The sequence below is a fragment of the Asparagus officinalis genome, chromosome 4 (genome assembly GCF_001876935.1).
Source record: "Asparagus officinalis chromosome 4, Aspof.V1, whole genome shotgun sequence".
NCBI lineage: Eukaryota > Viridiplantae > Streptophyta > Magnoliopsida > Asparagales > Asparagaceae > Asparagus > Asparagus officinalis.
Window position 1 is genome coordinate 53,254,912 of NC_033797.1, and position 24,574 is coordinate 53,279,485.

General features: G+C 41.1%; 1 protein-coding gene across 1 annotated transcript; it reads right to left on the reverse strand.

The window, feature by feature from the left end:
* On the reverse strand, positions 1,623-24,312 carry LOC109838719. The gene is made up of 3 exons (XM_020407142.1): positions 24,068-24,312; positions 23,167-23,252; positions 1,623-1,838 (listed from the first exon to the last, which is right to left on the reverse strand). The coding sequence occupies exons 1-3, from the start codon at positions 24,310-24,312 to the stop codon at positions 1,789-1,791; spliced, it is 381 nt and encodes a 126-aa protein (XP_020262731.1). The 3' UTR covers positions 1,623-1,788.

Below are 24,574 nucleotides of genomic sequence, written 5' to 3' on the forward strand. Positions count from 1 at the left end.
TTTTCCAAAAGGATGAGAAGAATGGGCATGATTGTATTGGTGACGTAGATTTAGATTATGTTGGAGATCTTGACAAGCACCTGTCTACTTCAGGATATGTGTTTACATTGGCAGGAGTACCGGTATGTTAGAGATGCACACTTCAGTCCACAGTGGCTCTCTCAACTACAGAGGCGGAGTATATGGCGGTGACTGAAGCTGTTAAGGAGGCTTTTTGGTTACGTGGATTATTGGAGAACTCGGGGATTGCATAGGATACCCTTCGGGTATATTGTGATAGCATGTCAGCTATCTATTTGCCGAAGAACCAGGTTTATCATGCGCGCACGAAGTACATCGATGTCAGATTCTACTTTGTTCGTGACATTTTGGATGATAGAGACGTCATATTGGAGAAGGTCCACACGAAGGACAACCCTGCGGATATGTTGACCAAAGTTGTTTCAGGTATTAAGTTTGGTTATTGTTTGGAACTTTTGAATATTCTTCGGTGTTGAGGCCTTTGGAGGCCATTTGGGTGAACTACGTAAGGCTTGATTCCTTGGGCAAGAGGATACGTAGGCAGTCTTTACGATACAGCCGATTGGATCAGTTTATTTTGATGGGGGTGAGATTGTTTGGACTCTCGTTCGAGTTCCCGACTTGTTGTGGATTGAGTCTGATGTCATAAATTAACTTCACGACGTACTGGACACAACAAGTGAGACATTTGGATGTTTTGGTGTCGGCTCAGTTTTGGGAGAAACTTCACCGAGGTGGAGAATTGTGAATGCGTGACTCGTGGGGGTCACACCCACGAGCGCGTCTCGTGGTCACGAGATGCGCTTTGCACGTGGGGGCCACACCCACGAGCAAACGCAAAACGTGTTCACGAGACATGTTTTTTTGAGAGCCTAAAAATATATTTTTTAGGGTTTCGTGTGGCTTTGAAGAAAGTGCAAGAAGATGGCTTTTTTCGGCTGTGATTGTTTTTTCGGCAGAGCAAAAGTAGGCTGAGAGAAAAGTTGGCCGAGAGATTTGAGAAGGTTTTCTTTTGTGCATCCCTTTTGAGAGAGATTTTTATTGAGGGATTTGAGAGCTTGTTGAGGGTTTAAGTTGTGTGATTGTAAACCCTAGTTGTATTCTCTCCCTCTAATAGTAGATCTCCCCCCTCTCATTGCCCCGTGGACGTAGGCTATTTGCCGAACCACGTAAAATTCGTTGTCTTGCTGTGATTTGTAATAGCTTGTAGGTTTCCTCGACAAGTCAATCCTAGAACTGATGAGAGGAAGAGCTGATATCTCACTTTGTTGAGAAATTTTGCTTTTGGTTCTTGTTTCCTTTGTGAAACAGGAATTTCGTTGTGATCTAATCTCTTGTTATGCACCTTGTGCACCAGAGGTGCTACTGAAATTTCCGTTGCGCACAACAGAACATTAATTCGCTATTTTGATATTCCCCCCAAAAAAATAATGCTATCATGAACTTACTTCTGCTCTTTAATGAACATTTAAATCACTCTATTTCTATCACTCTTTTATAAATTAGAAAAAGCCTCTGAAATTATCATGAAATTGATTTCATTGTAAAAAATAGAATAAACAAAATAAATGATATTAAAAAAATCAATTGAAAATCCACATAATAGTTTACAAAAAGTGTGTCCTCACTAGCTATATCGTTACTCAGAGGTAGCAGTTGACTTTCAGGATTTGTATCGTCACTCAGAGGTGGAAGTTGACTTTGAGGTTATGTAAAGATTAGCACAAAATACTTTTCTTTCAGAATGATGACTGCAGCAAACAGCTTTTATAAGGTCTGGGTCCTTTCACGGAAGTAGATGCTTAGAGGTAGTCTTCCTTTCAAAGGTCAAACATACGAATGAACACTTATCAAAATCATGTAATTAATTTACTTAAGGAAAAAAAATCTTATATTATTGCTTATTATATGTTCTCCTCGTTAAAGATAGACTAAAATCTTACAAGTCCATTAGTTAAGCTAATAAATAGTAATTGCAGATACAAGGACTCATGAGATAATACACTTAATATATTCTTCTACCGTAACAGCTCTAACATGTCATGGATATATGCACCATCCGTTTTGAAGATATTTTTTAAGGTAAAGTTCAGGAATCCCACAATTAATTTAGGCCTTTGGCACTTACCTCCAAAAAGTTTTACATCTCACTAGATTCCTAGTAAGTCTGAGAATTTTAGAAAACCTTTAAAACATTTTGATTTTATCACTTATTTCCTAATGGTTATTTTTATCATATTTTATGTGATATTCTCTGATTGGAGGCTCAAAACATGGGCTGGTGCCATTATGGAGGTTAAGTGAAAAATCAAAACATTTTATAAATTTTCTAGAATTTCTAAATTTATCGAGAGCTATATTTAAAATTTTTGGGGTTTGATACTTTTGAGTTTAAGAGTCAAAGTCCCAAATTTATTAATTTATTATGTATTTACTGAAATTTACATATATTTTTATTTACTCAAATGCCAATAACTTTTCTCATTCAGACATATTACGCAACGCAAACTAAAAGCGGCATTAATCTAAGTATTTTGTCTAACTGGATTTATAATCAACTCGATAACATCCAAGTGGAGTGAGCCCTGTTTTCCCTTGGAGGTTATGTATTTGTTTTGCTCTACAAAATTTCTACAAGCCAGCCTATAGAATTTTAATCATGTAAGTAGAAAACAATACAAATTAATGGATGTTAGATCTAATATCCCCATAATCTAGTTGAAAAGCATTTTGAATTCTATATGGCTACATATGTTTGTTAGAAAAAGATAAAAAGGGAGTAGGCGTTTAAGTGATAGGCTTTAAGTATAAATAATTCCTCTATGTACCTGCAACCCCATGAAGTGATCCCATGAAGCGATGCAGTGTTTTACTTATTACAATCTCAATTTCTTAAATGAAATTAAGGCTTTAAGTATAAATAATTGCTAATTATTAAATAATAAAATTTTCTGAACAATAAATAAATGGTTATATTTATATATTGCATCTTCAATGCGACTTTGTATCCAGATGCGTCGTAACCGAGTTTCAACTTCGGGCAATACAAGGTTGAGGCTGAATATAGCGAACAGGTTGGGTGTAACAGTATTAAGTACATGCAAATAGAGTTGAAATTTTGTTTTCTTTTGGCGGCCAGCATAGAAAATTCCAAATTTGTTATTAAGATTAAGACATCAAGGTTATCTCTTAATTGGTAGTAGAGGAATTGCCAAGAACTAATACTTATCTAAATAGCAACTGTTCATTATCGTTTAATGCCTATCAAGTTGCAGATCTAATATTTTATAAAGTTTAATCGACATAGCTTGTCATTAGGATCGATGTAGCCTTCCATTTGGATTTACTTAACACGGTCAATTAACAGTGTTAAACCAATGAGTCCAAACCAACAACGCAATATTCGCATTCTTTAAGTTCTTTATGTAATAGTCACACATCGCTAGAGATTAGCATTTCCTTTATGGAGTAATACAGTGTGCTCACTCCACTAATAAGATCTTGTTTTGTTAGTCGTAAGTAATATCATAGCTGTTGGGGGCCGATACGCCCACCTCGCCGCGGAAGCGAATCACATTGAGAGAAAAGCTTTGGTTTTTGTTTTCACAAAACATAAGCCAATCTCAATGTTCTAGTTTCGATAGAAACAAGAACAGAAGTGAAATATCTCAACAAGGTGAGATATACACTCTTCTAAATATCAGATATAAGTCTGAATATCAAGGGAACCAACCAACACAAGCAATAGCCAATACAATAAGTGAGACACGAGATTTACATGGTTCAGCAAACTTGCCTACGTCCATGGGGAGGGGTGAAGGGAGATTCAATTATGAAGGAGAACACCAACGACTTGCACAACCAGCAAGCTCGTCCCAAAGAGAAGAGACTTCGATTTTACCGAAGAAAACTGACCTCTTCCTTGTACAATCGCTCTAAGTTCTCTCACTTTTCTCTCATCAAGATCTTACCTTTTAGATCTGAAAAACTCTCTCTGCAGCCGTCTAAAACCTCAGAAAACCCTCTAGGAAACCCCAGGAACGCGATTCTATTTATACCCAAAAAATTAGACCCAAAAACAGGCAAAAAAAAAAAAAACCGCATCTGAAAAATCCCGTTGGTTGTCTTGTAGCCCGCGCAAGACACCTTTTGTGTCTTGCATGGGTGTCTCGTGCGTGTAGGCGTGAAAAATTACATATAGGTTCCCGCACGTAGTTCGACACGAAGCGAAGACGATATATGTCACCATCTGAGTCAAATGAGATCATCCGATGCTATAAAGAAGAAAACAAGCGCACAAAGCGAGTCAGTGAAGCGTACAAATGAGCGAGATGCGCGAAATAACGAAACACAACCAAAATAGGGCTTCGTCACTTGCGAGTCACATCGAAGTGACCTGCTGGTGTGCGAGTCACATTGAGGTGACTCACATAGTGCCGAGTCACGTCGAGGTGACTCGCACACTCAGATGCCCAAAACGCGTATTTTAATGATTTTCTCAGGATTTAAGCATTCCACTACCTCCCTAACTGCCTTGGGATCATCTCTAAACATGGTTAAGCCATTATTAACTGAAGATAAGATCAAATCATGAATTCTTATCCAAAAACACAACATCCGAAGTGTATAAATACATCCCTAGGGCCCTATACATGGGGATCTGATTTTTGGAGCTTGGAGGAGAGGTGCTGAACCTGTGAAAGCAGACCCACAAATTTCAGAGAGAGGCTAGTGAGATCTCGGTAAACTTCAGCATAAAGAGAAAGATTTTAAGAGATCTGAAACCCCTTGAGCAACCTTCCATTTGCTTCCTTAAGATTGGAATTCATTTTGATCTTAAGAAGAGTATAATCTCATTTTGTTGAGGTTATTTACTTTAATTTTTGTTTCCTTTGTAAAAAGAGATCAACCGGATCTGATACTCGACGGTCTATGGATCAAAGAGTCCCTGGCACAGATAAAGATCCCATGCAAGCAACGATTGATAAACGATCCTACCTGTGTTTCTAGGAGATCATATCTGTTTGTTTTATTTGTGTAGAAAAGTCTTATAAAAAGGCTCTTTCTTTTGAATCTATTGTAATCGATAAACGTTGTAATGGATTTCACGAATAAAAAGATTTCTGGATTTCTGAAGCAAACACGCTGGCGACCACAGTGGGAGCGAACAGTCTCTCTGTCGATGCTGTCGTGTCGCAACTAAGGATCAAGATCTCGGTTGATGTAGAGGTCGAGTACTAGTTCGACCAGCAAAAGTATGAGGAATAACTCTCCTCCTCCTCCAGATCCTCTTTCTCTCATAAGTGCAGGAAGATCTCTTCTTCAAGGAAGGTTCGCGGGTCTTCAGATCTGAAGAAGATCCATGGTGATGAATCTAGCCCAGTTGTTGCTGCGGTTTCTCCCTACAACGCCCCTCAGCCATCTAACGAAGTCGGATCTGCTGATCACAACAACCCCTCCTCAATCAAGGAGTTAATTGATGAAGACGTGTTGACTCTATCGAAGAGGGCTCGTCATAGGCAACGCCAACGCCTCGTGCATCAACTTGCCAAAGCTTTGGAGCTAGTTGACAGGATCCGTTATCACGCGGATCTGGAGTCTATGAGGCGTCGCACGACACAACCGCCTCACCAACAAGCTATTCACTCCTCCTCCAAACAATCAACCAGTGAATGGATCCGTGTCAAAAGGACCTGTTCAACTCCTGAGGAACGCATTCAGAAACGCTGCGCACAGCTCATGCATGCACGGATTCTTATGCAGGAGGCACAAGAGTTATAGAAAGAAGAGGTGGAAAAAACCACCAAAACCACACCAAGTCTAGAGTCTGAAGTCCAAAACAACGTCAAAAACAACTCGGACAGCGACCGAAGCAATCAGAAAATCCAAGTCACCTCAAAGTGACTCGAAAATTCCGAGTCACCTCAAGGTGGCTCGAAAATTCCAAGCCACCTTGAGGTGGCTCGCGCCAGCTTCACCTCCCGTGATTGTTTTCGTGCCTCTAACAGCCTCCATTTCTGTTCCAGATGATCTCATACCTCCGATAAAGTCCTACGGTAGTGTGGATTTGTCCCGATTCAAGATAACGATGATGGATCGCCTTAGTCTTTTGCACGAGGATCGAGGTAAAGCTCCGGTTAAAGAACGTTTGGGTCCAATGAATAAAATCCAAGTCACTCTTTAGGCTGGGGGTCGTACGCATCCTTCTAACAAGTCAGAGTCATCCCATATTGGGAAAATTCCTATAACTGCACACCTCGGATTGCATGTTGAAGTCCAAGAGCCCGTTAAGGTCCCACAATCATGAAAGCGTGGTTCCAAATGTGTGATTCTTGAGAACGCCAACAAGGCATTATTTCCCCAGAAGGAAACGTGTCCATCAGACGACAACGTTACACCTGAGAAGTCATGCCAACACACGATAGGTTGCTCCGGTCATCATGCCGATGAGTTGTACTATCAAGATAGGGGTATGAACAAGTCTCAGAAAAGAAGTATCCAAGAAATGGACTCTCACCGTCCTTGTGAAAAGCTAATCAGGGCAGTATTATCAGAGTATAGTTATCCCAAGACCACTCCACAGAGGGTCTCGGTATTTGAAAGGCTTTCCATTGAAGCATTGAAGCCTAAGCCAAAGCGTTTCTGTAAGAGAAGATCGATCGTGGAAGATGATGAACTCCCACAGGTTACCATCAACATGGCCGATAAAGGGAAGTCAACATGACGTTTCACTCCCGATCCATTTTTGGAAATATCCCAGCGTCTAACCCGGCTGCGATCCGGAACTATTAGATGTAGGGATTATCAGAGGATACAGAGAGGACTATCCTCAGATGATGAAGGATCGAATGCTTGCTCTGTAGCCACTTTTGACAGTACAATGTCCAACATAGGAGGAGTTCAGGAGGCGTTCACAATTACTCTTGATTAACTGGCTCAAAAGCCTCAAGACGCTTTAGCCAAGCAGAAGGAAGACCTTAGAGATGAAATGAAGATAGGAGATGGAGTTAAACATGCAGCACATGAGGGAATTACATCCCTAACAACTTCAGACTTTGTCAAATAAGTTTGGTGAATCTAGTCGTCGTAACACTACCAATCAGGTAGATAGTGATTCAGAAGTGGAAGAGAATGTCCATGCTAATACCCTTCCCGACAATGAAAAGGATGGGGGTGGTCCCATCGAGTATAACAATAGTAGGGGTGGTCCCATTATTCCTCCTCGAAATCACCATAGAAAAATATAGATGAGGACGAGAAGATGAAAAACCTCGAGAGCAAAATCAATGCCTTGATGACCGCTCAAGAGGTGAAAAAGATCGGTATTCCATGTTCCTATCCAAGAGAGTAGGAGTCGATCCCGTATCCAGCTAAGTTTAATCTAATTAACGTCATGCCGTTCGACGGGAGAGGCTCACCCACTCAACACCTAATTTACTTCAAGTCCCATTTAGGTGTGATCTCCGGCAACAAACCTTTGATAGCCCGGTCATTCGTCGGCACCCTACACGGGGCCGCCTTCGATTGGTACCGCCGTCTCAAGTTAGGAAGTATGAATAGCTGGGATGACATGAAGAGCATGTTTCTTACAAACTTTTTAATGATGGCACTAAAGTGTCAATCGAAATAATATTCAATGAGAAGCAGAAAGACAGAGAGTCGATCGACAAATTCGTCAAGTGCTTCTAGAATAAGGCGATGAATTGCTGAGATCCACTCACGGAGGAGTTTATTCTCCAGACGTGTCACATAACCTTTCTTTGGATGTGCTAGAAGCCATGGGGATAGCGCTATCCAAAACCTGGAAAGAGTTAAAGGTGCGTGGAGAGCAAGTAGAACGCTTCCTCAAAAGGAAGAAGGCTGAAAGAGGTCAACCGACGACTAGTGCTTTGAAACAAAACTTTATCCCTCATGGTAAAGGGAAGACGTCGGTGAATGCAGTAGACGCGAATAAAATATTCCAACTACAACCACAATAGCAACAGTCATAGAAGTCGTCATCTCAATGGCAACAACGATCTTAAAGACAACATAAGACTTTTGAACCAAAATTCCCGAAGGAATACTCCTTCAAGAAAGATGAAGTTATTGCTATCTTCAAGTATCTCCTGGAGAATAACAAAATCAAGTTACCTCTAATTACCAATCAGGAGGAAGCCAAGAAGACCAAAGATCCGAGATACTGTGCATTCCATAGGCAGGTCCATCATCCCACCAAGACATGCTACGCTCTTAAGGATAAGATCCAAGCTTTGATCGACGTCAGGATCATCACCGCCAAGCAGCCTAAGGAGAAGAAGGTAGGTGCGAATGCGGCGACTATCAGTTTTGACTCTATCCCCTTAACATGGTTTCAACCATAACCCATAACGAAGGTGAAGTGAAGACCGTCAATGACGATCCTCACAAATAGTGCCAGAAGGGACTTGTTCCACATACGGTCCCGAACGACGAAATTCTTTGGGTCCATTCAGATCTGCTCGAAGACAAACAGTGGATGAGATCCCCTTCTAAGAAGAAATCCAATGGTAAGGGAAAATCTTGCTGTCCCGCCACAACAATCCCTGAGAAGGATGATGAATGCATCCCTACCTTCTCACTTTATGAAGACGAGCATGAAGTATTTGCTACTAGGAGTGGGAACGAATACCAATACAAGAATCCCGAAGCCTCTGATCAAAATGCTAAAACATTGGCTGAGCTGGGGGTGGTTACAACTCCCTCTACACACACTGAGAAACCCCAGCAACAACCAACTAACAAGCAAAAGGAGAAGGAACCCCGACACCAAGAGGTTCAGAACCCGAAGCAGTCTCGTTTCAATCGTCTGATTAGAAGAGATAAATCGGAAAGTTCGAAGGCGCCATACCGTTTAGATGTTATGACCCAACTAGCTAATATCCTAGTGAGAATAACTCTATACGAGTTGCTGCATCTTTCCTAAGACACTAGGGAGGCTCTACAAGAAGCCTTTATTGATTTTGATGTATTCCTCACTTAGATCAAGCCGGCCCCCGAAGAGCCGGAGCCACCAGTTCAACATTGCAATTTGGCGGCCAAGCAGTTCTCTTGTATCACCTTTACAAAAGAGGACATACAAGTGAGGAACTCAAAGCATGACAGGTTTTTAATTTCACCGGATACATCAGCTCTAGCGTTGTCACCAGATCCAAGTTGATCCGGGTTCCACTGTCAGCATCATGCCATTCCGATTGATGTATAATTTCGGAATTCCTACCAGCAAACTAGCTTCCATAGGCACTGTTATCTATGAATTCAACACCAGTGGCTCCAGACCATTGGGTAAAATCCGAGTGAAGTGCTAACTTGGAGAGTTGAGGTCTGAAGTCACGTGCTATGTGATCGATGTAGAGACCTCCTATAATTTACTATTGGGTCGAGCTTGGATCCATAATAATGTTATAGTTTCCTCTACCCTCCATCAGTGTCTAAAATATGTGGACATAAATAATGAGGTTAAGACGGTGGTCGCGGATAAGCAACTGTTTAAGGGATTAGAAAACTACTTTGTGGACTCTCTTCTTTACGGTGCTGAATCCGATACTAAATCATCGGCCCAAGGCACGGACAGCAGAAAAGAAGCTGATACTAAGGCTAGGCTTGATTACAATGGAGGTTTTGTACTAAACGACATTGTACCCTTTGTAATCAATCATGACGATGGTGAATCGTCAGATGAAAGCTGTAATTGGAAACTTGCCGGAGAAGCAATAAGTGACTAAGAGTATTCGCCTTATCTTGATGATGTAATGCAAGGGTTGTATGATAATCCTGATATACATATGCCACTTCGGTCATATTGTATGATGAAGAAGAGTATCCAAGACTCATTTGGAACAACCCTTGTCATTCCTGCCAAGGCAAGGGGCGGAAAAGAGTTGGTTTTCGGCAAAGGGAAGACGTTCCCATTGTCAAATCCATTTTTAAAGGAAAATAATGACAAAGAGAAACCCGGACAGAGTGTGAAAAGGAGTTAATTTTTAGTAAAGGGGAGATATATCCACCATCAGATCCCTTCTCAAAGGGAGATAGTGACGATGAGAGACTCGTCCTCACTTATTCAAATACAGTCAATAAGCATGTAACTTCATAAAGAAATGGGGATACAACTTCGCACTCAAAGAAAGTCTTTGTTTTGGTCGAGGTCCACGAGTTCCACCTCATCCGGCCTATGTACCGAAAGGAAAACCCAACAATTATTATGGATATAAAATGGGTCTAGGCTATGCCTCTTCATCCGATGATGAATGTTGCTGGCAAGTCGTTGACCGATTAGTGAGTAAGGACGAATACTCATCCGATTCTTCAAATTGGGAGTTTGACGTCAGCCTTAGAGAAATGTTCAAAGGGCTAATGTCAAATATGGCCACTATCGATCCCACCATAATGGAGGAAGAAGATCAATTACCAACTTGGGAAGATCTTTGGATCCATCGCCTAATATCCAATATAGCGATAGATTCAAACAAAGAGAACCTCCCACCGAAGACAAAGTGGTCCAGTTGAACATGGGCGATGAAGCGAATCCGAAGCCTATATTCGTCAGTGATAGTCTTCCACTAGATGAGAGGGAAGAGTTGATTGCCCTCATCAGGGAATACATAGATGTTTTTGTTTGGAATTACAAAGATATGACAGGACTTGATCCAAACGTGGTGATGCATCACCTCAACATCAAACCGGGTGCCAAACCATCAAGCAACAGCAAAGACGGTTTCGTCTATAAATTATAGAAACGATCAAGTCTGAAGTTAAAAAGCTGATCGACTCGTGTTTTATCAGGGAAAAGCAACATCCTGTCTGGCTAGCAAATATTATACCGGTCCTAAAAAAGAATAGGAAAATTAGGATCTGCATCGACTTCAGAGACCTGAACACCGCTTGCCCAAAGGACGATTTCTCTCTTCTGATCACGTATGTCATTATCGACAACACATGCGGGTTCGAGAGAACGTCTTTCATTGATGGATTCTTGGTTTATAATCAAATCAAGATGTACCTGAATGACAAAAAGCATACCGCGTTCAGAATACCGCGTGACGTCTTCTGCTACACAGTGATGCCCTTCGGCTTGAAGAATGCAGGTGTCACATACTAATCAGTAATGACAAAGATTTTCTAGGAACACATCCGAAAGACTATCGAGTGCTATGTTGATGACTTGATCATGAAAAGCCGCAGCAAAGACAACCACATTAAAGACTTGAGGATAATGTTCGATCTCATACGGAGTCACCAATTAAAGATGAATCCTACCAAGTCCTTTTTTGGGAATGTCCAGCGGTAAGTTCCTCGAATTTGTCATTACCAGAAAGGGTGTCCATATTAATCCCAATAAATTGAAGGCGATACATAAATTACAACCCCCGAGGAACCTCAAAGAACTCAGAAGATTGCAAGGGCGACTGGCTTACATCCGACGGTTCATCTCGAACCTCTCTGGGAAATATCAACTATTCTCTAAGCTCATGGAAAAAGGCGTGTCATTCATTTGGGATGATGCTTGTCAGAAGGCATTCGAAGATATCAAATCATATCTGTCAAATCCTCTCATTCTCATTGCACCAAAGTCGGGTAAATAGTTCTTGATTTACGTCAAGGTGACGAACAACTCGTTAAGTGCTTCACTCGCACGCGACGATGATAACGGTCATGAGAAAACAATATATTACCTGAGTTGAACTCTGGTAGGTGCAGAATCTTGATACCTGATGATTGAGAAGGAGTGCCTTGCCCTAATATTAACAATTTAGAAAATGTGACACTACTTGGTTGGACAAACGATCTATATCATTTTCAATGTCAACTTAGTCCGGGTATTCATGACGCAACCGACTTCCATAAATTGGTGGTTAGCGAGATGGGCCCTACTCTTGTCCTAATACGATCTACACTTCAAACAACAGAAGTCGATCAAAGGGCAAGCGATTTGATATTTTTGCAGCTAACCCTACAACGAATATAGCCGAATTATATGAAGATTTTCCGGATGAAACTCATAAAGTCAACACTATCTCTCATTAGCAGGTGTGACAATTGTACTTCGATGGTGCTTCTCGGGCAACCAATGTGGACGAGTGTGCCCGGATGTTCTAAAATTTGCTCAGGAGTCGGAGTCATCCTAATTTCCCCAGATAAACATATAATGCATCGAGCCTATTCATTGGTCGAGCCGTGCTCCAGCAACATAGCCGAATACAACACATTGCTCATTGGACTCAGGTTTGCCAAAGAACTGGGGGGTTGAGTATCTCGAAACTTTTGGTGATTCTTAAATGACAGTCAACCAAGTTCGAGGAGAGTATGAAGTTAAAAATCAATACTTGATCCCATACCACCAGGCGGCTATCGAGATGTCATACTCATTTGAAGAATTCTTCATCGAGTACATCTCGTGTCTCCAGAACGCATACGCAGATGCACTAGCGGCATTAGCAGTATCTCTGGCACAACCTCCTAAAACAGAACAATTGATTACTAAGAGAACTCACCAACTCTTCGTACCGGACTACACCTTGGACATCTAAGAGGAACACTCGATCGGAACCAAACTCGAGCTTCGAGATTGGTGTTTCCCCATTATTGACTATGTCTTTCACGATATCTTACCGAAAGATATAAAAGAAAGAGACTTTGTCTGACGAAGAGCGCCAAGATTCTATTATAACTCGATGACTCAAACACTATATCGTCATGGATACGACTGTTTACTACTCCGGTGCCTTTTAACCAAAGGGGTGGAGGAGGTTCTTAAAGAAGCACATGACGGAACCTGTGATACGCACCAACCTGGTCCTAAACTCTTTGATTTTCTCAGAAGGATAGGATATTATTGGCCAATCATTGTCAATGACGTAGTTGAGTATGCCCGATAGTGCCATGCATGTCAAGTACATGCAAATTATATGCACTAACCCCCGGAGCATTTTCACCCTTCAGCCACATCATGGCCATTTAAGACATGGGGAATGGACATTGTTGGTCCTATTTTTCCACCATCAGCTAAAGATGATCGCTTTATTTTGGCAATCATCGACTACTTCTCAAAGTGGGCCGAAGTAGTTCCACTCAAAGAAGTGAAGACAAGCTACGTCGTCAAGTTCATCAAACACCACATCATCTATCGATACAGTGTTCCAAGACGAATCGTACACGACAATGGCTCTCAATTTGTCAGCAATGCATTTATCAAGTTTTGCAGAAAGTTCAGAATTCAAGACATCTTGTTAACGGTATACAATCCCACGACAAACAGATTGGTCAAAGCTTTCAATAAAACCATTATTAAGATTCTATCAAAGCTCGTGAGAACAATTAAACGAGACTGTGATAACAAACTCGACGAAGCTCTCTGGGCCTATCGGACCATATTCCACACGCCTACCAGAGCAACTCCGTATTCTCTAATATATGGGTGCGAAGCCGTCCTTCCCCTAAAAATCCAAATTCTATCCCTTCACACCACTCTCGCAACGGGGATAACGATGAAGGAACAATATCAGAAACGTCTCGAAGAACTTAAGATGTTAGATGAAAAGCGCCTGGAGGCTTAGCAACAAATTAAGTTTTATTAGGCCAGAATCTCTAGGGCTTTTGATAAACGGGTCCGACAATGAAGCTTCAAGGAAAGAGACTTGGTTCCCGCCATCCGGCGACCAATGATACTCAACTCCTAGAAGAAAGGCAACTTCTAATCCAAATGGGAAGGACCGTTTATGATAGAGATAGTCTACTCAAATTGTGCATATCGCTTAATCACCCAAGATGGTGATAAACTTATGATGTCAATAAATGAGAAGTTCCTAAAAAAGTACTATCCTTAATACTTGCGGGGTAACCTATTTAACGAGAAGTTCCTGGAGAATGCTATCCATAGTATTCTTAAGGATAATCCGAGATCAATTAATTATTCAAGATAAAGACCAGCCACCTGAATAATTTATTCTTAATCATAAAAAAATGATTAAGCACCTCTTACTATGGTTATTTAATCATTTCTAAGATGATTAAAACCTTCATACTATGACTTTCTGAGTACTCTTTCGTCGAGATGAGATTCAATAACTTCATCGGGTCAATCTTCCCTCATGAAACTCCCATGGTGTAATTGTAGAGTGCTTGATGATTCACGATCCTCCACCATAAAGTCTCTTATTAATCAAATTAACTGACGGTAGGTCCACTAAAATTCTTTTCGACTGAGTCCATCCAAACTTTCACTGTGTTTGTGCACTTAACACTCCCGTTGTTAGAGTCCTAACACGACACTCAAAAGTTTGATCTGCTGATCCTTGGTAATTATCAAATCTTTTTTTTTGTGTTAAGTCCTGGTCACTTGATACCGAAAACCTCCACCGAGTGATTTGTACAAGTCAACATTTTCATTGTTATTTGTACCCTATTCCTACTGTTTGTTTGGTCAAACCTTTCTACAGTTAGGGTCGAAGTTAGAATTTTATCTCGATAAATGAGAAATTTATCTTCAAATTGGGTAACCGATCCTATAAAAGTTAGGGTTATCCAGATCTTTTCGATTCTTGGAGTGGAGATCTCACTCTTAGTTTCACCTTCTAGGATTCTCGAAGTGGAGATCTCACTTTGAGTTTCTTTTTTTAGCAGAAGATAGAATATAAAATTCTTCCTCTCCGGCAATCATGTTCAACTTCGCCCTAAGAGAAGACAAGCAGGAGATAGAATATAAAATTCTTCCTCTCTAGCACCGGGTTCGTCTTCGCCCCAAGAGAAGACAAGCAGGAGATAGAATATAAAATTCTTCCTCTCCAACATCGGGTTCGTCTTTGCCCCAAGAGAAGATGCTATTTTTTAACATCTAAAATCCATGCTTTTCATGCATAGGGGACTTTATCTTAATCTCTAATTAGAGATAAGTCTATGCCTAAAACGCGTTGCCGGTTAGTCTTTTGGTGTAAAAAGGACAAAAGCTCACGTATTCGATATCATGGCAGGTTGTTATTAATAACATCCAAAATACATGCCTCACACGGATGTGGAACTTTATCTCGATCACTATGATACGAGTCGCCGTACGAGCACCCTTTGGTCGCAGAATTACCAAAAGGTGGGTTGAGAAGAAGACAACTAAAACACAAGAACAATTCAGTATGGCGAAGGAAAATACATTCCCTAGATTATGAAAATCAATTATTACAAATCTTTCCCTCACAATCTCACTAGAATCGAGAACAACCTCTCAATCCTCTCTAACCCCTAATACAATGATTAGAATTTCTCTCTGATCTAAGATCTCATAGATCCTCACAATCTAAACCCTAATCCCTAATACAATGATTAGAATTTCTCTCTGATCTAAGATCTCATAGATCCTCACAATCTAAACCCTAATCCTTTTGATTAGGATCTCACTTAGACCTAAAACCCTTTAGATCTACATCTTGACCTCTAACCTTCTTGTTTAGAACCATAAACAATCCCTATTTATAAGGTTTATAACATGGTGGAAATCTGGTAAATAACCAGACCAAACCCAAACAGGAAAACACGTAAACAGAATCCTTAACGAATCTGGAAAGCTCTGATGAGTCGACTTATGAACAGTAATAAGTCAACTCATGACCTAATATGAGTCGACTCATAACTGATGAGTCGACTGGTCAGAGACTTTTTGCTAACAGGGCTTGAGTTCTTGAGTCGACTCATGACAGGCATGAGTCGACTCAACCTTATGAGTCGACTCATGTACATGTATGAGTCGACTCACAGGCTGAAATCTGGATTCTTCGAATCTCCTACTCGTCGTCTCGTTCCACGCTTTCACCTGCGTTCCACTATGTTGTTTCACACCTCTATTCTCATGCTATCATGAGAATCATCTATCCTCAAGGTCCCATGAGGATCGCTAAGCTTCCGAAGAGAAGATACACCCGTATCATGCTTCACGCTCCATCCTGTGCTCCGCCGTGTCCATTCACACCACTATTCTCAAGATATCATGAGAATCACATATCCTCAAGCTTTCATGAGGATCGCTTTTCCGAAGAGAAGATACACCCGTATCATGGGTCCCCCCTTTAGAAACTTGAAGTCTCATTCGAGTTAGAACTTCAGCTGAGGAAACTCTCGAGCCCCTCCATCTTTGTTAACTTCAGTCATATTCTTCTTCCTTAATCTCTGAACTCCTTCCAAAGAAAAGGATCTCACCAAGCTTCTTGTACTGTGATCGAGTAAGGACCATACACAGGATGCTCCCTTCACAGGATCTGATTGCTCTGATACCAACTTGATACGAGTCGCCGTGCGAGCACCCTTTGATCACGGAATTACCAAAAGGTGGGTTAAGAATAAGACAACTAAAACACAAGAACAATTCAGTATGGCGAAGGAAAATACCTTCTCTAGATTATGAAGAATCAATTATTACAAATCTCTCCCTCACAATCTCACTACAATCGAGAACAACCTCTTAATCCTCTCTAAATCCTAATACAATGATTAGAATTTCTCTCTGATCTAAGATCTCATAGATCCTCACAATCTAAACCCTAATCCCCTAATACAATGATTAGAATTTCTCTCTGATCTAAGATCTCATAGATCCTCACAATCTAAACCCTAATCCTTTTGATTAGGATCTCACTTAGACCTAAAACCCTTTAGATCTACATCTTGGCCTCTAACCTTCTTGTTTAGAACCCTAAACAATCCTTATTTATAGGGTTTACAACGTGGTGGCAATCTGGTAAATAACCATACCAAACCCAAACATGAAAACACGTAAACAGAATCCTTAACGAATCTGGAAAGCTCCGATGAGTCGACTCATGAACAGTTATGAGTCGACTCATGACCTAATATAAGTCGACTCATAACTGATGACTCGACTGGTCAGAGACTTTTTGCTAACAGGGCTTGAGTTCTTGAGTCGACTCATGACAGACATGAGTCGATCAACCTTATGAGTCGACTCATGTACATGTATGAGTCGACTCACAGGCTGAAATCTAGATTCTTCGAATCTGTTGCTCGTCATCTCGTTTCACGCTTCCACCTGCGTTCCACTGTGTTGTTTCACACCACTATTCTCATGCTATCATGAGAATCATCTATCCTCAAGCTCCCATGAGGATCGCTAATCTTCCGAAGAGAAGATACACCCGTATCATGCTTCACGCTCCATCCTGTGCTCTGCCGTGTCGATTCACACCACTATTCTCAAGATATCATGAGAATCACATATCCTCAAGCTCCCATGAGGATCGCTTTTCCGAAGAGAAGATACACCCGTATCACCCTAATTAGAGATAAGTCTGCATCTAATACATACTATCAGGTAGTCCGCTCCCAAGAAAATGACCAAGTCTACGTATTCAACATCGTAGCACCAAAAATCTATGCCTTTCACGCATATGAGATTTTATCTCTATCCATAATTAGAGGTAAGTCTACGCCTAACACGCATTGCCGGTTAGTCATTTTTTTATAAAAATAATAAAAGTCTACGTATTCAATATCATAGCACGTTGTTATTAATAACACTAAAATCCATGCCTCACACGTATGGGGGATTATATCTCGATCTCTAATTAGAAATAAGTCTACGCCTAACACGCATTGCTGGTTAGTCTTTTGCCGTAAAAAGGACAAAGGCACACGTATTCGACATCGTGGCAGGTTGTTATTAATAACACCAAAATTCATGCCTCATACGTATAGGGAACTTTATCTAAACTCCTAAATAGAGATAAATCTACGCCTAATACGCGTTATCATTTAGTCTTTTACTGTGAAAATGACACCAGAATCCATGTCTAGGAGAATTTATCTCAATCCTTAAATAGAGATAAGTCAGCATCTAATACGTGTTTCTGGGTAGCATATTCCCATAAAAATAACAAAGTCTATGTATTTATTATCATAGCATTAAGTCTAAGAGAATTTTTTCTTTTAGCACAACGTTATATGTGAAACAGACTTAGATAATTCACATACTAGCTCGATTCAAACGGTAATCGGTAAAGGTATATCAAATCCATTAATAGCTGAGGGTTTGCCAAAAATCCTATGAGTATTATGGTTGATTATTCCAAACATAATGAGAAATCATATTAAAAATACAATGAGCAAAACAATATCTTCTATTAATATGGAGTGTGTAGATACAAGAACTGCAATCACTCTACATGAAGCTTATGACTAAGGACTTGTTGTTCTAATTTAGACAACTCCTCTATATAATCTCTCTCAAGCTCATTTTGTAATCCAGCCTTGAAGGATTCTTCGGTGGCCGCTAATGTCTTCGCGGCCTCTTCCTCCATTTTGGTTAACTTCTGTGCTGAGAGTTCTAACTTACTGAACACCACAACTCGAGCGTGCTCCTCATTAGCCCTCGCCAGTTCCAAGATGGCCTGAGCCTCCTCCTCCGTCGAAAGCTCCTGCTTAAGCTGAGCTATTTTGACGTTACTTGATGCAAGAGAAGAATCAAGATTGCGTAGGGTTGCTAGCTTGTCAGTAAGGGATGCTTTCATCTGATCTACCCGACCTCGTTGCGTTCCAACGGATGCTCGGGTATCGTGCCATGTTTGTAGTTGAGATTCCATCTAAGCGGCTATGTATGAAGGAGCACCTATAGCTTGGAACTCCTGTAGCTTCTAAAATTCACGCTCTAGATGACCCAAATCATCAACAATAGCCATTGCCAGATCTGGGGGTTCCTGCATTCCTTATCGAAGCTTTTTTGGGATCGAGAAATGGCCTGAACTAATGGAAAGAAAGTCCCTTGTGGAGGAGTTTGTCGATCATCACGCTCACAAAGGAGAAGAAATGGCTAACTTCCAAGCAGAGAATGGTTTGATCTGGGTCGTCATCTGATAGCAACACCCTGACGAGACTTGAAGCTGAGATGAGAGCCCTACAAGGAAAAGAAGAGATAAATATTTTGAAATATTAGTCATGATTCTAAGTCAAATAGCGGGATGGAACTTACCAATGCCAGCAGAGGTTTTGTCGGTTTGATGCCCCGCACTTGGTCCTGCCTGTCCAGCCTTGTGAATGGGTAGAAGTGTCACATATATGGTAGCCATTGACGCACTAACTTCTTTGGTTGGTCTCACGACTGGTTCGACAGGCTTTGTCCCCGCAGTCACAGTGACTACTACGGTCATCAGATCTGAAGGAATGTTGAGCTGAGACTATAGAACTGACGACTGAGCTTCTATAATAGTTCCTACTAATAGCAAGAAACCAAGACCCTCAGGTTCATCAAACATCCCAATAGTAGTAGTTGTATCAGTCTTAACAACTGGTCCTACAATTAAGAATCCCCATGGTTATGGGAAAATCAATAAATGAATAACTACGATAGAGGGATAAGATTTGTACCTGTGGGTGAACCAACCTCAATAGTTGGTTCAGGGGCTTCGCGATATGCTTGCTCATATAATATATCACCGAGCAGCCTATCATCAGCCTCGAATAAGCTTTGTATTAGGTCAAACAGAGGTGCATCTGACTCTCTGATGTCCACACAGTGAAGGGTTTCTTTTTTATCTGAACTATCCATCGAGACGTCTATAGAAAGTCTAAGTGTTAAAATAGAAGAAAGAAAAGCTAAGAATTTACAACTAGTGAAAATTAGACTTACCTCCAGCAGCTGTAGCGGGTTCCGCGACCCTAACACTCATGCCCACTCCTTGTAATTTCTCTAAAAGAGCATGAAGCATAGAAACAATTAGGGGAGACACGAATTCTGAATCGTTCAATTCCCATAATCGCCACCTGAATAGTGTACTACCGGTGTTAGATGTACCTGGGCTTAAAACCCTCATGGTTGAATCAGGTCTGGCACCGGCGCCATTGCCGATTTTAATAGCTGCACCCGCTTTAACACTCGTGGGCTCCTCGGTCATGGACTCATGTATTTGTTGTCTAAATCCAGGTTCCTCAGTAAAGCCAAAACCGGGGGAAGGAGGGTTGTATGAGATTTCTCCTTCTTCATGATCTTCGAAGAAACACAGAATTTTTTAAGTTTAAAAAGTTAATGAATAGGAGAATTAACAGGCTATGCAAAGGTGAGGGTTACCTCCTCTCCCAATAGGCGCGTCGCCAACTGGTTCTGACTCGAAAGTGCGCGGATCGATACGTAACTTGTGTGCCAACTTCTTACGCTTTGCTGGCCGAGCCTCTTCAGGAGCAATTAGTCTCTCCTGCTCAGACTTAGACCATGACTCGACCCACGAAGCAACATGAGCTGTAGTTCGAGATCTCGTTTGGCAGATGAGGTAAGACTCTTCTTCCTCTTCATCCTCCTCAGAAGCCACACTTGGAATTTCAACGGTCATCTTGTTAGGATAGGTGATTAAAACTTGCAGCCTTGACTTCTTTGAAGCCGGTGGAGTCTTAGGCAAGTTGGATCGGTGAATCCGATCAGCAATCGCCAGGCCCAACACTTCTTTAAGAAAGGGGTCCGACAGACCTATCCTGAATTCCTCTTTTTTGTCGCCAGCTCCTATGCCTTCATCACCTATAATATCTTCTTCTGAGGTTTGTTCATCAGAAGGAAAGATCTCCTCTTCTTCCTCCATTACTTGTTTGCCCTTATCGGAAGGACCAACGGGCTCTTTTCATCGTCTCCCCTGATTCACAGCGTCGTGAACCATCCTAGTAGCAATCTGGGCTGCTTCTTCAGCCACCAGCTCCATAATCTCCTTCAGCTTAACAGGCTTATTAGCGGTTAACAACCATCTATAGCGCAAGATTATAAGCTCTAACCGGTGTTCAGTACCTGGAAGACTGAACTTAGCACCAATGCAACCCGTTATGCTCTATAGCCATGCTCGAGAACCATCCACTAGTCCACCACGAGTCTGAAGATGCTGATTTAGATTTCTAATGTATAATTGATCATAGCCGAACTGGCGAGCAAACCGACTAGGCAAATGAAGCTCTATGTAGCAGTGATCCCTCACTCGAAAAATCAGATTACCTGGCCTGATGTTTACCAACCATCTGAAGTAGTCGATGTTAAGAGAAGTCTGATTTGTCCCTGACCTTTCTTCATTAATTAATGACTCACCGTACCGACCAGAAAACTACAGGAAACATATAGAGAACACCCAACACTTGTGAATTTGTAGGTTCTTCTTCATCTCCTGGAAGTGTCGCCCTTTCCATTTCCAGTCTTCTGGCAATCGTAGCAGGGGAATGGACGGGTCTACAACATTCAATGCTGACATCATGTCGGAGAGATGAAGAACCATCCACACCATTAGATATGCGTAAGGGAGTTCCACTTTCACCAGAGGAATCTGAGCTGATGGCGCATTTCCTTCCTGTGTGAAAACAACTATTTTCCAGAGCCCACGGTGTATATCGATGACAATCGCCGAAAGCAAAGAGATATTCTTTCCGTAAGTGACCTGAACCACCAGAAAAAGCACTATACTGGTAGGGCATCAGTAGAGTGATACGATAACCATGCATTTCTTCAACTAGAGTATGAGATTACCGGCCAGAAGAGTCATTGGATGAATTAACTTTAGTGCATGTCATAGGTAGGTTCTAAATTTGGTTCCCCTAGGAAATTTGCCCTGCAGTGGTATAAGATTGAGCACCGGTTTTATCAATCAATTCATTAACTTCTGAGGGATTTAATAGCGTCAGTTCACAAATCACCTTGCCAGAGCTACTCTCCAGGTGCTTGAACAAATAATCCATGAATTTCTTCAAACTTATCTGTGGAAATTTGTTCTTCACCATTGGGCCAACACCCACCAGAGCTATCTGATAGTGGCACGTAAGATCCTATAATGTGTCGTATTGAGCGGGCGTGCGTTTCTTTATCTGATCCAACTGCTGGTTAGAGGGAAAGTATTCCTGGTATGGCATGTCCCCCATTGGTAGACCATAAACTTTGTACATTTTATGGAGAGTTAATCCTAACTCTCCGTGCTTGATCAAGAAAGTGTTTGTATCCGGATTGTAGAGCTCTAATAGTGCCATGAAATGGTTCATACTGATGGCGACCCATACATGGTGGCGCGAATGGCTGCATACAATCCACTAGCCTTCAGCTCCACACTCCACCGGCTAAGGATGTAATTCATCATATGGGCCCACCATCTCTTGTCTGAGGAATGGACCTAGCCATAACACTTATGACCCGTCGCATGTATCTCTCGCCCTAATCTCGCGAGATGATTCCTTACAGTGTTATCAGTTGTGAATAACTCACCTCACGGCGGTTTGTCTAAACCCAGCACACCAGGATGCAGTCCAGTGATGTGATATCTATTACTTGAGCCCGGAGTCGTCTGATGGGTGATATACCTGCAATGGTCATAGGTATATTCCTCCGTCATGTGCCATGACATCTCCTGTGTTATAGCGTGCTTTCACAAATCAATCAGCGAACGATGATGAGCAATCGAGGGAAAATATTTAAAGCCACCATCATCATTTAACCACTGTTCAGTTTCAAGGGTTAGAATGGCCAGATCTTCAACGGAATCACCGAATAGATAGTCGGTTTTCCTAAGAGGTTGAGTCAAACTTGAATCTTTAACTAATGGCGTGTAGGTAATTAATTGTCATAGTGTACGACGATCTCTCTTCCGCACCAACTAAAGAATTTCCTTAGGCCCACCCTGAGTAAATTGAGGAGTGGCCGGGATGAGCATTGGGTCATCAGAAGAGGCGTAAACCTCACCGTAGCGGCCGTCCACCGGACAAGAGGAGAATGCATCTGGAGGGAATTCAACTGAAATAAAATGATGCGTATTTATTAGACGTGATTATAAGAATATTCTAAGACAATATGAGGCGTTGAACTTATCTCACGAATTCGTGAGATAGAGTTATTACCCCGTAGTTGGCGAGACAATTTCAACTGTATTACGCACATGGAGGACAATGTACATTATCACGCAAATAAAGCGACAATATACTCTGTCCTACGGAATTCGATACAGCATAAAATCGCCCCTTATTGCTTTCAGATATGTTTTGATAAAGCAAAAAATATCTTTTAAGCGTCGACCATCACAAAGGAGGATGTCAGCTCTTCCCAAATACCTCACAAAGGAGAGCAAAGAGGATATAATATGCAATATATTAATCTTAAATTCACAAGTAAAAGCGACAAAAACTTACCCTTATATGATGAAGGCTCTCTCTTAGGTGGATGAGTAGCCAAGCGACCCCTCGAAATGCGCAAACGGTTCAGTGGCATAGCTAATCTACAATAGAAGTCAGCAGTTCAATTATATCAAGAATTGAGGTACATAAATTAGAAATTAAAAGGGAAATTGTAAAATTTTGCTAAAATTCTATAAAGATGGAATTTTTCAGTAAAAGGCCCGATTAAACCTATAAAATATCCTGAGTTCAATTCCCAACAAAGGCCAGTTAAAGCTTTGAACATCGTTGCAAGCCAAACTTCAGATATTGGGTTTTAGTCAGAATTCAAGCTACAAATTATGAGTTATGTTCAAAGCCAAGAGTGATATATCGGTTATCATCCAAAGGTCCTCGCACAAAATCAACAAGAAAAGGGTCCAACAATCAAGCAAAGGGTTCAACCAATCTCAAAACTGAAAATTGAGATTCTAGTGTTTTTCTCAAGTCAAGAACTAAAAATCAATCATAAAGCTAAGGATTCCCAAAGCCAAAATCAAGAATCCCAAAATCAAATTGAGTATTGGTTCTTGCCTAAAACCGAACCCTCATCCAAAATTGAAACCAATGTTTTGATTTTCATACGAAGCCAAATCCAAGAATCAAATAAAGCCAAACACCTCATAAGCATCTCAGTCAACATCCAAGAGCCAAAACTAAGATTATTTTTACCAAGAATTAAGTGTTAATTGAAATCCTATAAAGGGGTTAGGATTCTTCGGTTAAACAATAATGAAGCTTGCGGGACACATGCAACCAAGTCAAGGGGCTTCGGTTTTCACATGTAACAAATCAAGGGTTTCAATTTTCCACCAAAGTCAAAATTAAACATTGAAGTTCAAGATCATCAATTTGAAAACCTGAGGGGTAGATATACCTGAATTGAAGAGGAAACGAGCTTAAGATTGAAGGAAGACAGAAGTGGCTACCTTTGCCTTCTCTTATTCCTCCAACTGCGCTTAGACCGACAGTGGCAAGAGCGAGTTCGAACCAGTAGATAAGATAGATAAACACCAACGTTCTCCGCCCCTCCCCCCATAAGTGAGATTTCGAATAAGTGTTTACAGAATCTTCTTCTGTCCGAAGAAATGATTCATCGAAATAATGAGTTACCCGTTCCATTGATATGGGCACATCTGAGATCAAGAAATGCTCGGGAGTTCCTCTATTCAATCCTTTTCCTTCTTCTTGTTGCTGGATATCTCGTTCGTATCCATCTTCTCTTTGTTTCCCGAGCCTCTAGTGAGTTACAGACAGAGTTAGAAAATATCAAATCTTTGATGATTCCATCATACATGATTGAGTTGCAAAAACTTCTGGATAGATATCCTACATCTGAACTGAATTCTTTCTTGTTAAAGAATCTCTTTCTACTTGCTCTGGA

What these genes read in the sequence shown, in the direction of transcription:
- LOC109838719 (XM_020407142.1), bottom strand. Translation starts at nt 24,312, where the DNA reads ATGGAACGGGTAACTCATTATTTCGATGAATCATTTCTTCGGACAGAA. An exon ending in TCGTTTCCTCTTCAATTCAG is followed by an intron (nt 23,253 to 24,067) that starts GTATATCTACCC and finishes CTTCTATTGTAG; the next exon opens with ATTAGCTATGCCACTGAACC. An exon ending in AGAGCCTTCATCATATAAGG is followed by an intron (nt 1,839 to 23,166) that starts GTAAGTTTTTGT and finishes GACCTTTGAAAG; the next exon opens with GAAGACTACCTCTAAGCATC.